General features: G+C 37.8%; 1 protein-coding gene across 4 annotated transcripts in view; it reads right to left on the reverse strand.

The window, feature by feature from the left end:
• MINDY2 (MINDY lysine 48 deubiquitinase 2) overlaps positions 1–19,118 on the reverse strand; it is a 102,292-nt gene that overhangs the window by 53,371 nt on the left and 29,803 nt on the right. For all 4 annotated transcript variants that reach the window (XR_014713244.1, XR_014713245.1, XM_084640728.1 and 1 more), the window contains exons 3-5: positions 9,944–10,008; positions 5,159–5,317; positions 2,678–2,780 (exon numbers count right to left, since the gene is read on the reverse strand). Coding sequence is in view for 2 of the 4 variants with exons in the window: in XM_084640728.1 (XP_084496854.1) it covers positions 2,678–2,780; positions 5,159–5,317; positions 9,944–10,008 (327 nt within the window). In the remaining 2 variants the exon portion in view is untranslated. The remainder of the gene's footprint in view (positions 1–2,677; positions 2,781–5,158; positions 5,318–9,943; positions 10,009–19,118) is intronic.

Below are 19,118 nucleotides of genomic sequence, written 5' to 3' on the forward strand. Positions count from 1 at the left end.
TTTCCCCAGCTCCAAGGCTGCAGCTGCCAGGGAGAGAAAGCCCTCTTTCCCAGCCTCAGCTCTGTGGCAGCTGCAGCACAGAGAAAAGGGGCACACCTATCACATTAGAAAGGTAAGTATCGATATTAAAATATGAGTTGTGTGCTTTTATTTGTAGAATAAACAATGTTGTTGTTTTTTTTAATATAGTGCTTTTATCCAAAGTGCTTTACAATAGTTAGCTAACAGTACAAACCACATTTGGAAAGATTAAGTGGTCCTCCAAAATCCTTAGCAATTTTCAAGTGGTCCGCAAAAAAAAAAAAGTTTGAGATCCACTGCTCTAACAGGTACTGCACTTACACAGGCATTCATAGGCAGGGACACACCCAACTAAGTTACATGAATCATCTCCCAGCCACTCATGAACCATCAATAGAGAGGCTCTCGCCAATCCCCCCCTCCCGCCCAGCTCCATATACCTGACCAGTGTAAGTTCATATTTAGTTCGCCTGTTCTTCATAGGAAAGTGGATATGTACCATCCTTCGTAATCGAAGCTGACATTTCCCAAGCACTTCCACCAAAACACACTTTTAGGTAAAATGTAAAACAGATTTATTAACTACAGAAAGATAGATTTTAAGTGATTATAAGTGGCAGGCACAGAGATCAAAGTTGGTTATCTAAGAAATAAAATAGTTAGAATTTAAACTGCATTTCTAACAGACTAAACAAGATTTGAATCAAGCAGTGTCTCACCCTAACAGATGATACAAGCAGGTTACAGTTCCTCAATACACACAGACTGGACTACCTTCCAGCCTGAGACCAAACTTCCCCAGTTCAAAATCTTTGTCTTCCAGATGTGCTTTAGGTGTTGAGATCTGGGGTGAGGGAAGAGAGGCCAAGTGATGTCACCGTCTCTCTTTTTATACTTTCTTCTAGCTGCTAGAAAGATCCTTGCTGTGCTGCAGGGATCCGTCAGTCCCCATTTGACAAGCAATAATCTCCACTGCTTTAAAGAGCCTTTGGGATAGGATTGTTTTCTTGAAGGGCTATTAACACTGTCCGGGGCCTTCTTTGTTGTAACTGAAAGGCTGGCTGTGGGCGTTCCCAACCTCACAACATATTTCAGTAACACATATAGCGATACTTAACTTCACATACAATGACAGTACATACCATCCAACAGCATATTAAATGTTCAACAGATCAAGACTTGTTAAAGGATACCTCACAAGGTATACTTTGTATAACACACATCATAATCTCATGTTAGTGATGAATATGGGGGGGGGGAGGTCCCAGGATGCAACTTTAAGGTAGAGAATGTCACACCTATCCTCTGTAACACACTGCCTCAGGTATAAAACCTTATGGAACTGAAGAGATTAGACAGTTTGCAAAAGTCACAAAGCCTTGTGAAACTAAACACTGGTCAGGCTTGTGCTATACCCCTTCTGACACTGACAAACAACATTTTCACAATGGTTTCTGTGGCATATTTAGAAAAAGTATTGTAAAGACTACTAACTTCAAATTAAAAATGGAGTCCACCCATGAAATTTTGAATGGATCTACTTCTATTTAAATTTCAAAGTATTAAAGTAAGGCTATTTGTAGAAGAATCAGAATAAAGCTTGCACCAGTCCTGAATATTTCAAGAATAATCTTTAGCTCTTCAAACTCTCAAACTACTTACCTATACTTGCAATTGTATAGAAAACTGAATACATGGTGATGCATACTTGTTTTCAGAGCACAATGGATTTAAACCTTGCAGTAACTGAAAAGTTGAATGAAAAATTTTAAGCTCCTGTGTTTTCTGTAGATCACCACTGATGACCCCCACTACCGATTAGAGGCTCTGCCTCTCAGTGCAACAAACATAATGAGCCTCCAACTAATGATGGCTCCAAAAATTAATCCCTGCCTGAATCAACTATAGTCTATGGATCAAACTTTAGAACAAAAATAGATTGTATTTTTTGTGAAATACATGCTCACTCACACATGTGCAGTTTACACATGTGCATTTTTACTGACACTATTTTTCATATCCCTTCACCAGTAAAGGAAGGCTCCCTTATTACAGAGTCCAAATGCACAAACCACAGAAAGAACAGCTGATAGATTACAAGTCTCAACAATAACGTATAATAGCTTTTCTTTATGTTTCCAGTCTGAAATCTTGAGACCTACCATGCGTAGAAGTACTATATCTTTCTAATAGTGATTTTCCCCTTTCCAAATGATATAAAGTTTCCATGTCTAAACAAGTTATGTTGAGACATAGCAGATCTGAAACCTGTCACTGACCCTGACTGAACGTTGCCCATGAGACCTCAAACTAATGAAATTCTGTAAGAAGAGAAAGATTTCTCCAGCTTTTTAAAATTTAAAAATAGCAGAGCTCAGAGGTTTGCAAAGCTTTGTAAATTCCAGTCTCAGAGGGCAATCCCAGTGCAGATGGTTTAATGGGCAAAGATGCAGTTGAGATTTAGTGTGCATGATTAATGCAGTATATCACATGGATGTCACCACCACGGGACAGACTACATATACAGCAGACCAATATACAAAATGTATAATTAAAAAAAAGTGTAATAATTTTTAAAAATGTATAAATGGATACTGCACTTCATTAGTTCCAGTAATTAAAGAAGAAAAAAATTACAATGGCAGCATTCACCCACCTTCACTAACCAGCTCACTGTTGTCCGACTGTTTACAACAGATTATCTTCTCCACCAATTGATTGTAACTACAATTACCAACTGCCTTCACAATGTCAGCAATCTGGAAAAACAAATAATTCATTTATCTTTATGAAGAACAGAAAATCCATTGTTTGCTCCTGTGTGCCTACTGGAAGTGTTCATAACAAGATAAAATATATCAAAAATGAATTGTCCACAAGAGGTTTTAGTCTTTTGGGTATACCACACTAAGGTCAATACATAGCCCTGGTTTGAAAAGCCTTAACCCAAGGATGTTGCATACATTTTGTGGAGTGCGCAAAATTCCATTTTAATTATGGAGTATGAGCTAGGGTTTAAGTTTAATACTACACGCTGCCCTCAATACAGAGTTATATGAGTGGGCGATCTACATAAAAAGATCAGGGGTAGAATCAGTCTTTTAATCAATACCTCAACTTTCAGTTATTTATTATTTTTTCAGTTGGCACATTCAGCTTCACTTAGTGGGGAATATGCTGGTTTTTTATAAACAAAATTTTCCCCCACTTCCTTTCTTATTCCCTTTTTTCTGTATCATGCCTTCATACTTTCCAGACCCATTCTTGCAGGCAGCCTGCAAACTCAGGCTGCATTAGTTGTACTTGGTACACATCTGGAAGATTCTCTGCAACTACGAGAGTTACAAACTTTATTTTTTAAATGTGAAAACTTAGACTCTGCAGAATCAATGCGTCATGTGGGTCACATAAAAATCAATCAATACATGCCTACTTAAGCCACATTTCTTTATTCCTTTTTAGGATACATTATAATGTGCTGCAAATCACTTACATGCATGTTCCAGAGGATCCCAAAGAAAAAAAGTTAAAAAATGAGATGGCTTCATCTAGTAGTTTTTTTGTTTTTGTTTTTTTTAAGTACTCAAACATTTAGCATACAAAAAAATAATGCATTCCTATTTTAGGAAGGCTATTACAAAGTTTTCACAATTTAAAAAAGTATATGTCTGCCACAGTTGTCTCCGGAAGCTCATATAAGTCTTGATCAATACAAAAATCAAGTTAACTAATGTCATCTAGATTGAAAATGTAGAGGTTATCTGTTAGAGAAATACCTGTGGGAACAGTTAGCTTTTTACATTAAAGTAATGTAAAAAGCTAAGGAAATTCTGGATCTGTTACATCAGCATGGGAAATGATTTCCAGAATTAAGGTCCCTCCATTAAGACATCCTCCTGACCAAATCTCAAATCTTGAAACTATAGCATGAGTATGTCAGCTGATTTAAACTATATTGGAAGATCACAGAGTCAGATGCTCAAGTAGCTGAGACAAAACTTGGTAAATACCAACTTAAAATCTAAGTTCTTCAGACCAAGGATCACTTTTTCATGTGTTTCTAAATCAGCGGGGCTTCAGTCATAGCTGGTGCCACAAAAGACTAACCTAATAATAAATAACTATTAATAATCAGTAAGAAAGGCTTGATTTGCACCTGGAAGCAAACAGGAAACCAGAAAAGTTTTGGAACACCAATATGTGTTTCTCCCTTGGCCAAAACTACAACAACTATTGTTTCTCCTGTTCTCCAACATTGTCACCCATAGAGTTCACAAAGATCTGAACTATAGATGTAGGGTGCATCAGAGAGAGACGGGTTGCTGTCTGTAGTGCTAAAATGAGATGAAAACATTTTCTGGCCAAGAAAATTGCCAGGTGAAACAAAAAACACAACTAGAAAAGAGCCTAGATAATTACAAGACAGAGTTACAAATCATTAGGAACACATCAATCATACAGAGAGGCTATTCTAGCCGTATAATTCCCCAGCCAAACAGTATCACCTTCTTTTCTTAAGTGGATAGCGCCTCAGCCAGCCCATCTTAAGAATAAGTGATATAATTTTGTTTAAGATAAAAATTTCATTTTTTCAACTTGATTTTGTTGAAATTTTGTTGATTCTGTTTCAGTTCTTGAAACAGAAGCTGCTAAAAGCAGGTAGGAATTTCAGGAAGGAGGGAAGTCACATCACGTTCACTAACTTCTTAGTGTCCAAACTCTTATATGAGCAAACAAGGTAAGAAATGAATACCACTCCTGGAAAGGGCAAAAACAAACTCAGTACTTCCCTAGACCAGCAGTGCTATTTTGCACTGATGCAGGACTTGAAATAGACTTGTCTAAAATCTAGAACTTTATAATATTCAATCATTGCAAAGTTATAGTCCCTTAAAATGAACAGTATGATTTCACACCACGCTTCAAGGTGAAATTTTAATCTTTCAGGGTGCAGACTCAAAAGAAAACATGATCAGCTCACTGTAACTCCTGTCTACACAACAACAAGAGAGACTAGGAGCCTTAGGTTAAAATTAAACAAGAATCTGAAAATTCTGATGTGCCATACACATCAGTAAAATGTAAAATAGTTCAGACAGGAAATAGATAACTCATCATCTAAGCTAATTTTGCTTACCTGAGGATCCACTAACCATCCATGGTACAAAGGGATATCAAGAAGGTCAAATACTATGCATTCAGGTGTGTATTCAAAAACTCGTACACCAGTGAACTTCACGTTCACATCCAGACCTGTCTGTAGCTTATGTAGGATAGCCATTGCATCACTCATGTTCTGACAACAAAAAGAAAAATATAGATGAACCAAATGGATGGCACTAGAGCATTTTCTACACTTGGTAGCTACTCTTGTAAGTTAATAATTCATCTGATTCAGTGTTTTATATACAACTTGCAAAAGGGCACATTAGGTAAACAATGGATTCAATACATTTTCTCAGTTACACCAGTATCACAACTTAAGATAGGTCTTCAAAAACAAGAAAATATAAATTCATTTACAAATTTTATTTAACAAATAATCTACATGTACTAAACAGCACAATTTAAGTTCATTAAACCTATTTATATATATTGAGGTAGTATGTCAGAGGTCCCAGTCCCATGTACAAGCTGTATAACAGACAGCTCCTGGCCTTAAGACTTAAAGTAAAGAGTTTATTTTTAAATAAGATCAGTTTTCCTACTTTCCAGCCCTGATTTCAATTTATTGATTTGAAGGATGGGAAAGTAGCAATGCACAGAAGAGTCTGGAATAGCATTTGAGGCATAAGTTTATTATAATGCCCACATCAGCAATGGCTGAAGACTCTCGTTCCATGTTACACAAACAAAAGGAGCTGTATTATGAAACTCGAATGGCAGTCTTAGAAATACAATACCTCACTGGAGCACTATGAAATATTTGCTGAGAAAATAGATGAAACAACTAGGTTGCCATAAGAAGGATTGTGTTTGCTACTCCACAAAGTGAGCACTAATAAGATTAGAAAATACTGGATAAATATGACAATTTATATATTTACAACGCAATTTGGCATGGAAGTGAAAATATACCTACACTAGCCTCTTTAAAGATGTAAAGGAACATACCAAAAAAAAAAAACTGTACGACAATTACATGGTAAACCCATCCAGTTGGGTAAGGGGAGGCCAAAGAGTAAATGGGTAGCTAATTTTCTTCAACCTTATTCCAGTACACTGTGTCTACCACTATACAATATTTTTCCAATAACTTCTAAACCACAAGACTTATTGTAACCACTGATAATTTAGCACTCACTTGGACACATGAAGCATTATATGTCAGCTACACCACTCAAAGTTTATAACACAAAATAAATCATTTTAGATAATTTTGAAAGACTATGCTCCATGTCAATTTCATTTTCCACAATACCACTCAATTTGCACAGCGAATATAAGATGTACGTGTAAATCCTCCAAAACCAAATAAGGAGATCCAGTAATAAAAAGTAAAATAATTCCATTTCAAAATTCTAATCATTTACTCCCAATGAAATCCTCCCCTCTCTCCTTTAAGAATTTTATGCACAGGGAATAAGCTATGAACACATGTAGATGTAGCTAGAAAAATTCACTCACCGGAAGCAAGTAGGAAGCTTTTCCTGCTACTTGGGGGCATATGTTAGCAGTTCCTACAAAAATTAAGCTTTTAATTTAAAAAACAAACTTATTTTCTGTTCTTTATGTTCTAGAGTAAATATTCCAAAATGCAAACCAACTAAGCATTGTCTTCCCAAATCTGAGGTCAGTTCCAATGCCTTTGCACAGCATTACCAAGCACCAGCAGAGTGTTTAGACTCGGGTCTGTTTCACTGCTTCTATTCAGAACCTGTGGGAAGCAATGAAACTCCAGAATTGTATCAAATTTACACTGTTGCTGTAGCAAAAGCAATTCAACATAGCACCAGAAGCAGGCGCTTCACAGAGGAGACAGACTCAAAAAGTGGAGACTAAAGGTAGACGACACTTCTTCACACTACCCAGCACCGAAGAGGCTCTAGGTGAGAAGTCAAACAGTGGAAACCTGACCCACTCTATTCCCTCACCCCATAGTAGCCAGGAAGCTGAGGAGAGGAGTACAGTAACAAAAGCTTCTCTCCTTCGCAGCAGCCAAGAGGCTCTGGGACGGGTAGGAAAGACAAACATTGCCTTACCAGATCATTGGTCAATCTAACCTTGTATCCTATCTCCAACAGTGGCCAATACCAGCTGCTTCAGAGGAACATGCAAGAATACTGCAGTAAACAGTTTTATGGTAAACAGTAAACAGTTTTACAGTAAACAGGAATAGCCTATTCATAGGGAAGTTTCTTCCACTGTAATCTAGATGTTTTCATTATCAATATAAACATGAATGTCAACCTTTTTCTGAACTCTGCAAAGCTCTTGATCTCATTGGTATCTTGTGGCAGTCAGTTCCACAAGCTAACTGCGTGTTTTATGAAAAACTGTTTCCTTATTAGTCTGAAATGTGTTGCTAATTGATTCATTAAAAGGTCCACTTTTCCTTATATTAGGTTGGGTACTTCTGTTCCCCTTTTCTCCTATCTTCTCTATATACTGTTCATTATTTTGTGTATCATGTTCTTTTTACTGGAACATACCAGCACAGATCCCCTTCATCTTTTCTATCTCACACTGACTAGTAGGTGCATCTTGTAAATTTAGCAAGGTCTGTAATAAGAAATATTTCTGCATGATCTCAATGTTTTGTCCTAATCGCTTAAGGCAATACAAGTGATTAAAATCATGTTCTAAGATTTTAAAGTTTCAGTTCCTTGAGAAGAAGCAATTTATCAAATACCAACTGTAGCAACACAAAGGTTCGTCATTTTTGTGCTTTGTAGCAAGGTCTGCATGGCACATTAGTGTGCCTCTTCTTGAGAAGTTAGGAACCTCTCCCTGAAAAGTCAGGAGCAATAATCAGTTTCCTTAGTTTTAGATTTCTTAATGTATTTTCCCAAACACTTTTACTCTAAGGGATTTCTTTTCAAGATCTGAAGTAAAGTTTGTGAATGATGCTGCATTAACAGCACTAGACACTGAAGTCCCTGACTGATCTAATCTTTGTAGCTTGCCCGATTTGTAGAAGTGCAATCTCTAGTGCACTGCCATGCATTTTTTCTGACTAATATGTCAATACAGGAATAAAGACCCTAAATGTCAACTTATGCCTTAGCTTGTGAAAGCCCTTTGTCTCAAAATTGTGACTTCAGTTATATCTGCATAATGCTCAGTTTATTAGTGGGGATGATGTATGAACCAAGGAACATCCACCTTGATTTTAGATACCAGGTTGAAATTGCGAACTCATGTTCCTAGACATTTGCCTTTCAAACACCCACAAGTGGCTCAAGACACCTTTTAAAGAAAAACTGCTTACATTAGTCACAGTTAGCACTTACATAGGAGCTCACATACAAGCTTTCATGATGTCACTTTGCCTTTTTAGTACAGTAGTTAAAATGGAGCAAGAAAATCCATTTCCAGTTGAAAACAGATACAAAGTTAGGTATACATTCATAACAAGTAACCTATAAGATTACAATAAACAAAATATAAAAGAAAAAAAATATTTCTTTCCATTCCTCTCCCATTTAATCTACTTTGTGGTCAGATTCACTGTTTTATTGATGGTACACATCTTTCTCCAGATCCTACAAGAAGATGTTTGCCAGTATCACAAGCATCATCAAATCTCAAAGTGAAAATGAAGAGACATCAGACAAAAGTGTGTTCTGAAACAAAAGTGAGGAATGAGCTGAGCATCCTGGCTGGTGTTGCTATCAGTCACTTCTTAAACATCAACAGGAAGCACAAAAAGTTGCACATTTTAAAAAAGGACTTAAAAAATTCAGAATGCATTATTGGTGCTATATCATAGAATACATTTTCAAAAGCTTCATATAGATCACGTCCTTTTAATTTGGCTACGTATAGTGATTTTTGGTTTTAGTAAGAAAATTACTATTTGCACATACCCCAATTGCCTCTACAGGGTGGTTTTTAAAAAATTAATATTTATAGTAACTAATCCCAAAAGGCTCCCAAAGCTCTTTTCAAACATATACATAGGATCACCCACCTCTGAAATTAAATGCGGCAATCACTCTATACCAGTAGTAACCGCAACAGGTTTGTTATTAAAAATATGTACATGGTAGACACACCTTTACCTCAGTTATATTTAAAAATGGAATAAGTATATCAACTACTATATCCTCAATTGAAGTTAAAAGAAATAGCTATAAAACACTTCAGAGAATTCTTAAGACTCTCTGTACTACTTCTGTGATCTGGTTACAGCAGCATCTACAGATAAATTTTAAGTGATTAAGTTTTCTATTCCTATCTGAATAGGGTATGCTAATCTGAAAAGCATGGTTTTCCACGATCACAGATTTCTCAGAATAAGTACCTACCATCAGTACTCCAGGGACATCTGAACTGAAATATGAACTACTTTAAAATAAGTACAATGGAGTCTGTCACTATATTTGCTGCAGATAAAGGAACTCATTTTGCCATGGCGGATATAACAGTAGGCAAAGACATTTTATTTTCTTTGCTAGAAGAGAGGCAGAGACTTAGAAGTCAGATTGAACACTAAGCCCAAAGCCAATCTGTTACTATAAACAAGAAAAAAAGGTATTTTTTCAAGAAAGTGATTCGTATAGCAATAACTAATCTTCTCTACTTTAGGATAGATACTGTAAAACTAAGTTTGATACTGAATAAATAAGAACAAAGGCTCTATTTTCCATACATTGGTGAATTTTACAAATCTCAACAAAAGTAATTTTGTGGGGAAAAAAAAGCTTTAGTTCATTACTGAAAAACAAAAAATTGCTTTTTTAGAAACTCTGTTTCTTACCTGCTCGTAATTTAGACGTTGAATTTCAGAAATCTCTTTTGGTTTTGCATCAAGAATATAGTCTCCTTAAAAAAAAAAGTTTTCAAGTTATAGTTTATTCTACAACTCAAAGCTTTAGACAACTTTTAAAGAGTACCTCTATCTGCCTGAAGCTCTTTGACAAAATGGTGGCATCTTTAATTAACAACCTTTAAAATAAATAAATCAAACAAAAAAAATTACCACTGGAACAACTTCTCAAGGGTCATAGTGGATTCTCCATCACTGACATTTTAAAGTCAAGATTGGATATTTTTGTAAAAGAGATGATCTAGGAATTATTTGGGGGAAGTTCTATGACCCCTGTTATATGAGGTCAGTGATCCCCTCTGACCATAGGAACTGATGAGTGCCCACTTCCTCAGAACTTTAATCAGAATTGTTAGAGAAAAAGCACATACACAATCTCATCAGAAGTAAAACCCAAACGACAGGTAAACATTTCAGTTGGGCATGTAGCTATGCTATTTGCTGACCTTTTTTTTGCACTAGTACAGTCATTTATTCCTAGAGTTTGACAAAATATTGTTTGCAATGTTCTTTTAGTGTTTTATAAATTAATTTTTATTGGGTCCAAGTTTTTCTGTTTTCTGTACAGTTTTCAATGTGTCCTGATGAGAGTTAAATATTAATTAATATAGTTTATGCCTTTATCCAAGGCAATAGGATTATTAAAATACAGTAGGTTATATATACAAAGTTATACAGACACAAACTTGCAATTCTTACATCAAACAAAAATATCCCCTCCCTATTTGTATCATATTAACATACATGCTTGTGAAAAGCTGGTTATACTGTTTGAATGTCTTGTCTATTTATTTCCCATTTTTATATTTAACCTTTATAAAATATTCAAATCTTTGTTTCTATACATTACACTTTGTTTCTGTTCAAAATGTGTTTTTTCCCCTGGAGACACATGCCGAAGCGAAAGTTACAATTCTGCTTGCACAGCAAAATATTCCTCTTGCAAGTGCAGACCACCTGAGTCCCTTGTTTAAAGATATCTTTCCTGACAGCCTTATTGCCCATTCAGACTAACCCTTGGACTAGATGGGAAACAGCCCTCTATTATCCAAGTGAAGCTGGCAAATCCTGAGTCATATTTCAAGTTTAAGCCACCAAAAGAAATTGTAACAGCAGCAAAGGGGCCGCATGGCAATGTAACAAAGTACATGAATAAAATCAGACACCAAATTAGAAACCAATATAGATTTTAAAAGAAATGTGAAACCTGAATCCTTTATCTATGTTTTCAGAGTAACAGCTGTGTTAGTCTGTATTCGCAAAAAGAAAAGGAGTACTTGTGGCACCTTAGAGACTAACCAATTTATTTGAGCATAAGCTTTCGTGAGCTACAGCTTTCTATCTATGTTTTGTTAGCTTCAGATTCATTAAATTCAATTACTTCAAATAAATGTAAAAATAAAGGACTATTATTTGGTTGTGTTTTATTTAAGCTTAATTTTAATTTTGCATTTATTTTAGAATCTGATTTTAGTTTGCTGTAAATTTAATATGAGCAATTATATCCAAATCAAATACTACTGAAAAGTAGGGTTGTCAATTAATCACAGTTAACTCACAAGATTAAAAAAATTAATTGTGATTAATCACACTTATAAACAATAGAATACCAATTGAAATTTATTATATATTTTTGGATGTTTTTCTACATTCAATATTGATTTCAATTACACAATACAAAGTTTACAGTGCTCACTTTATATTATTACTAATATATGCACTGTAAAAATGATAAACAAAAGAAATAGTATTTTTTCATACAAGTACTGAAGTGCACTCTCTATCATGAAAGTGTAACTTACAAACAGATTTTTTTTTTTGGTTACATAACTGCACTCTAAAACAAAAAAGAGTGTAAAACTTTAGAGCCTACAAGTCCACTCAGTCCTACTTCTTATTCTGCCAATCGCTAAGACAAACAAGTTTGTTTACATTGTCAGGAGATATTGCTGCCTGCTTATTTACAATGTCACCTGAAAGTGACAACAGGCCTTTGCATGGCACTTTTGTAGCTGGCATTGAAAGATATTTACATGCCAGATGCACTAAAGATTCATATGTCCCTTCATGCTTCAGCCACCATTCCAGAGGACATGCTTCCATGCTGCTGCTGCTCGTTAAAAAAAATAATGCATCAATTAAATTTGTGACTGTACTTCTTGGAGAGGGAGAACTGTAGGTCTCCTGCTCTGTTTTACCCACATCCTGCATATATTTCATGTTACTGCAGTCTCGGATGATGACCCAGCACATATTCGTTTTAAGAACACTTTCGTAGACTATTTGACAAAAATGCAAAAAAGGTACCAATGTGAGCTTTCTAAAAATAGCTACCGCACTCAACCCAAGGTTTAAGAATCTGAACTGCTGTCCAAAATCTGAGGGACAAGGGGTGGAGCACGCTTTTAGAAGTCTTAAAAGAGCAACACACTGATGCAGAAACTACAGAACCCGAACCACCAAAAAAGAAAATAAGCTTTCTGTTGGCGGCATCTGATTCAGATGACGAAAATGAACATGCATCAGGCCGCTTTGCTTTGGATTGTTATCAAACGAAACCCATCATCAGCATGGAAGCATGTCCTCTGGAATGGTGGCTGAAGCATGAAGGGACATATGAATCTTCAGTGCATCTGGCACATAAATATCTTGCAACGCTGCTACAACAGTGCCATGCGAATGCCTATTCTCACTTTCAAGTGACATTGTAAACAAAAAGCGTACAGCATTATCTCTTGCAAATGGTAACCAAGTTTGCTTGTCTGAGCAATTGGCTGAAGTAGGACTGAGTGAACTTGTAGGCTCTAAAGTTTTACATTGTTTTATTTTTCAAAGCAATTATTTTTTTGTACATAATTCTACATTTGTAAGTTCAACTTTCATGATGGAGATTGCACCTGTACTTGTATGAGGTGAATTGAAAAATATAATTTTAGTTATTTTACAGTGCAGATATTTGTAATCAAAAAATAAATATGAAGTGAGCACTGTACTCTTTGTATTCTGTGTTGTAATTGAAATTAGTATCTTTGAAAATGTAGTAAACATCCAAAAATATTTAAAATAAATGGTATTCTATTGTTTAACAGCGCGATTAATATTTTTAATCACTTGACAGTCCTACTGAAAAGTTTTTCAAATGGATGATCACTATGAGAAGGTGATATGCAAAATAAACATTGTTGTATTGATAAAACAATTCTCTTTGTTAGGTTTATATAAAAACAGTTTATTTTTGAATATTTCTCTTATACTGTCCACTGACAATCTGCCTAAACCAGGCGTTAACAACTCAGGTCCTCAGGGATCTCCAACCATCATCCAGGTTTTTGTTCCAGACAGCAAATAAATTGTTTTTATTAAAATCCATCAGTTTGCATTGCATATAGAATGTTCACGTGCCCTGGACGTTATGATGAATTAGGACATTTAAGTGTTTCATATGCAATATTAAGCAGTGTACATTTTAAAACTAACTATTAAGTGCCAGTTGGTTTAAAATCCTGGACTACTGGTGGTCACCAAGGACCAAAGGTGATCTAACACACCAGCTAGAAAAATCTCACTCTTTGGGACTGTAAATCTCACTCTTTAGGGCAGTCAACCCTCAGCATCTCTGTTAGCTATTAGTTTATCAAAGAGATCAGAAAATCCTAAAACATTTGTCTAGACTTGGATTTTTAAGATGTGATGAAATAATATAGAGCAATGCCCGCACAGCACAGATGATCATAACCCCAGACAAATACATTCTTAAACAAAGTTAATGAGAGATCTTGAATCAATACCCAAATTGTTGTTTGGCATGAGTTACAGACCCTCTGAAACAATAGATCTGTAGACACTGATAGAACATAGCAGTATCTGCTTTATATGTCAGATTAAAACATGGTATTAGATTTAGTTTCAAATAGTTGTAGAATTTGACTAATGCATCCAGATCTAATAAGCTATTTAATTTGTGTATAATACGCTAATCAAGTTATATAAAAATTGAGGATATTGGCGGCAGCCAACTGGCTAAGAGTACTGCAAAGAGCCAACTCCTTTCCCCACAAGCAGCATAATCTTCTGTCTCTTGGGAGTAAGAGATGTGTGGGGACCAACCAGACCAAAGGCTCTTGTCCCATCCCATTACTCTATACACACACAAGTTAGCTACCAGCCTTTCAGAATCCTCCCAATGTTGCTTCATTTTGCCTTGCAGCATCAAGGCTCCTTCACGGGGCCATGAGCATGGGCGTGTATTTGGCACGGTTTACCCGGACACCTGCCCCTGCTGCAGCAGGAGGGAGACCCTGGCGCACGTTTACTTGGAGTGCACCAGTTTGCAGCCCCTATTTCAGCTCCTCACAAATATTTTGTTATGTTTCTGGCTACACATTTCCCCTCACTTCCTTATCTATGACTCCCTATCCGTGGCCCCACAAAGCCGCGGGACCTCCTGGTCAACCTCCTCCTGGCCCTGGCTAAAACGGCCATCTATAAAACCAGGGAGACGAGGTTGGCCGATGGAGACTGAGACTGTAAGGCTTATTTTCCTCCGTCTGTTCACGCATCCGGGCATAGTTCCTCTGGGCGGCATCCACCGATTCCCTTGATGCCTTCAAGGAGCAGTGGGCGCTGTCCGCGGTTCTCTGCTTGGTATCCCCGTCAGGTTCCCTTTGTTTGACCCTGTTCATGTTATTTTATTAGTTGTCTCCCAAAATCACTTGGCTTCCAGGTCCTGTGGATCCCTTCCTTAGGCTGGGGGTGGGGGAGGGACCCTTTAGCAGTGGGTTGGCTTCTGCCCGCCCACTTCCTGGACCCCAATAGGAGCATCTTTCTCCCCCAAACCCTACGAGTTAATTCTTCCCTTATCAGATATTAACTTACCATCTCCTAACAGGCTCTCTGAGAAGAATGAAACAGTGGGAATTTCCTCACAACAGGCAGCTTCTTACCATAATCTAGAAAACCTAGCAGACCTTTAGCAAGAGATCCAAAAATTACTGTGTCCTCATGAAACACTTAATAAGGGGGACCATCTGTCATGAGTGCCTGACTCGCCCCTATCTTTTGAGCTGATGTGAGGCTACTAAGAAAAGCTGTCTTTGCAGGTAGGTGGTGGTGGTAAAGGGAACAGCTTGCTCAGCACTAAGGTGGGAGGGGGGAAGAATCCATCAGCTCTGCTAATACTTAGGCTTGGCAGAATTGAACTTTTATTTTATTATTTTGACAGATACTGTTGATGTTTATTTTTAAGCACAGTTTACAATTTTTATTATTTACATTTTCACAGTTGAGGGAGATCATGGAGGGAGGGGGTCAGACAATGACAGAAGATGATGAGATTAAAAATGTTCAAGCTTTATAACTGTTAACATCAACTGTCAGCATCAAATGTCAAAATATACAAAGTAAATATCCTTAAATCAAACTAAGTTCTCAAGCAGCATTTCTCCTGGTTTGCCTATTTGGAAATTTTGATTAAGAAAATACTTTCTGGTTGGTTTGTGAGTGTACAGTGAAATTGACGTTTATGACAATTATCGAAGAAAATCTCATCCTTCCAAGTCTACCAATACTATATTGAGGTCACAAGGATGAGGGGGGCTTCCAAATCAGTGGAAAAACACAAATGGGGCCTTTAAGGAATCTTCCTGCTATGGGATGGTGGAAAAACATGGCCCTGGATAGGAGTGTGTTATGCAGATATTGCTGCTAGAAGGAACCTTACGGAGCGGATTGAAAAATTGAGATTTCCAGTATTGCTGAAATTGGTGACGTCAGGGGAGAAAGCTGGTGCCGAGATCCCCAAATGAAAAAATCTCTTCCATTCAGCTGTATAATTAAATCTGGTTGAAGGCTTCTTGCTTTAGACCAGAATGTTCTGGACCTCAGAAGAAAGCTTCTTTCTGTGGACATCATCCAGTCAGCATCCTGGCTGTCAGATATAACAGAGTGGGGTCCAGGTGTATAATCTAACTGCTGTTCTCAAAGACTATGCAGCCAGGGCCGGTAAGGTGATGGTGGCTGTGTTGAAAGGCTCATCAGTTCTGAATACCAAAACTGCCTGGCCCATACTGGAGTTTCCTCAGTACCCTCGGCATCATGGGCATTGATGGAAAGGTATGCATTAATTTTTTTTTCCCCAAACACACACACACGACATCTGTCAGGGAAGATGGACTCCAACACCCTCTTAAACAGATTGTCAGACTTCTGTTGTTCTGGTCTGTGGCAAATGGGTCTATTTCTGGAAATCTCCGCTTGTGAAAGATGCTATGTAGGACTAAGTCTCTGACAGATCACTCATGGTACTCTGAGAACAGCCTATCAGCTGTTCTATGCAAAAAATAAGACCAGGAAGGTGCAAGGCAACCAGTGTGGTTTGGTTCAGAATGCACCAATTCCATGGCCACATGGCTGCCTGATAGAGCAGGGAATGATCTTGCTCCCCCCGGTCTGTTGACATAATGCATAGTTGTGGTGTAGTCTGTCAGAACATGTATTGTGGAACCAGGAATGCTTTTTCATGCCAGCTGGACAGTTCTGAGCTCTAGATATTTATGTAGAGAAAAGCTTTTTGAGATGTCTGGCAGAGTGTCTTGGGAGGCAGCAGTCTGTAGAAAGGTACTCCGTTGTACACCTGATGAGGAGAAGGCTTCTTGAGGGACTGTGACCATCATGTCCATGCAATGCCTTCTGGATAAATACACTGATTTCAACTTCAACCATCCTGCAATGGAAAGTAGATGAAGTCTGGCATAATCTCTGACCTAAGTGCATGAGGCCATGGGTCCTAGTAGCCTGAGATATGTTCTTATTGATGTTCTTAGCTGATCTTGAAGTGGGTTGATAAAACATATCACCGTTTGGAATCTTTTGTGTAAGATAAACTGTCACTGACCTGGACTATCAGTGTTCCTAAGAAATCTATGCCGAGTCAGTACAGTTTTTTGTCTTTTGATGTGGGTCTAGTGAGGCAAATCACATCAGATTTATTTGCATTGAGTTAATTGCCTGTAGTGGTGATCTTCCTCAAATCCTCTAGTAGTCAATTTATGGATGAACCTGGATTCTTTATCTCCTTAGATAATCTGCCACGACTAGTGAATATGTTCAGTGCTGTGGAAAGACCAAGGGTAGGACTGGTAGCAAGATGTTTCCACCAGGAATCCAACTTATTTCCTGTAGCCTGGATGGATTGATATATAGAATAGGCCTCTTGCAAGTCAAGAGCTGCAAATCAGTCCTGAAGATCTAATGAGGGAATTACAGAGGTCATAATCACCATCCTGAACTTGAAATATAGGATTTAAAATCCTATGAGTTCTAATACCCTCGGGAGGGGAAAGGAGAGTGTCTAACCTAACAAGTTTATCTAAGGGAAAAAGATGTGTGTTTTTGTAAACAGATGATTAAATATATAAACTCTGATTCTGACTAACACCTGCTAGCACAGTGTCCAGAGCAAGGGAGACAACTGCAGAGGTTCTGTCTCACAGCCACAGGCCATAAGAAAGAACTCAGGGACAGCTGGACCTGTTCCAACCTTTACACCATCAGGTGAGGGGGGGGGCTTAAAAGGACACCTAGGATGCAGGCATAGCCCCACACTCTACAGGCCAAAAGAAACCATCTCACATGCACACCAAGAGCAAAATTCATTTAGCCAATCACTCAAAGAAGTAGTCAGTCAGTCTGTACGGGGAGATGTCAGCAAACCAGTAAAGTGTCTGAAATCACTATGGCTTATTGCTGAAAGCAGCCAAGTCAGCAAGACAAAGTGGCCATGTAGCAAACTCAGCTTGACCAAAGAAGGAGGGGAGGAGGTTTTCGGTGCCACAGAAAGGGCAGCTTGACCCAGTGTCCTTCCTGATAAGCATTGTGTTGAAGCTGCTGATACATGCATTTTAGAAGAGCAGGATGTCTATTGGGGCCTCAAGGCTGCAAACTCTGGAAAAACTCACACCTGGTTAATCAATAATCAGAAGGAGCCTCTTGATTGACCATTGGATCTGCTTGCTTAACGAGTTTTCTTTAAGGGACATGGCATTCTATTACTAAATGTAACGCATAAATAAGGGAGAAAAGTTTGAGGTAGTGGGACTCGTCAGGACTGGACTCTCCCTCTGGATGCATCATGTGTTCCCCACCAGCACACAGGCTGTCGCTGTGCCACTCAAGAGCCACACTCAGCTTTGGTAATTATCAAGGGTTGGGGGTGTTTTACTAACCTGTTGCGGACGTGTGTATAAGTGCTTGAGACTAAGTAAAGTTTAGCTTTAAGTGAAAGCACTCGTGTTGTCCTGTTTGTGCCAGCCATCTATTGGTTGCACAGCCGTGTCTCCCCTGATTTATTTCCTGACACCACCTCGCACAGAGTAAAAGTTACCAAGAACTTTGGGTTGAAAGAACCCCGGGTAACAAGTCCAGAGTTGTAATTCATCCTTATGAAAATGTTATAGAATATCTCCATAGCCAGTTTACTAGTAGGGCTGCTTAAGAGTTTCTTTGTAGCATTAGCAATGGTAGAAGTGCTTTAAATTGCCATTATTATTCACTGTTTGCTATATGTAATAGGTGCTGGTTACCAAATTTCATAAATAACCTCAATCTATATGCTTAGAACAGTCTTCAAACAGTAGATTAAAAGAAAGGCTACTGGGAAAAAAAACAAACTAGAATTTTTGAATTATAGCAACTAAGAAAAATTTAATTGCAGCTCCAAATTACAGATATGTATATGGCCATATAGACCATGTGATGTTTCCCATTCTTTCTTGCCATCTCCCTATAGCTCTTGATGGGACAGAGATGACAGTAGCCCTCAGTTAAAATGATCTCTTGCAAAACAGCCATTACCTCCCTTTGTTCCAAGTAACAATGAAGCAAAGCTGCTCTCAAAGAAGATTGAGACCCTCGGCCGTGAGGGTCCACGATCTCCTCAGCGTGGCTTAACTTCTTTCTTATTGAGAACAACAAGAGGTGGTGGCCATTTCCCAAGAGAACAGTTCTCTGGGAAATTCCCTGAAGACCAAAATTATATTTAATCAGCCTCAGTTATGAAAAGTAAAAGCAGAAAGTTACTACTAATCATAAAATGAATGCCTTCAAATGG

The sequence above is a fragment of the Lepidochelys olivacea genome (genome assembly GCF_965140295.1).
Source record: "Lepidochelys olivacea isolate rLepOli2 genome assembly, chromosome: 10".
Taxonomy (NCBI): Eukaryota; Metazoa; Chordata; order Testudines; family Cheloniidae; genus Lepidochelys; species Lepidochelys olivacea.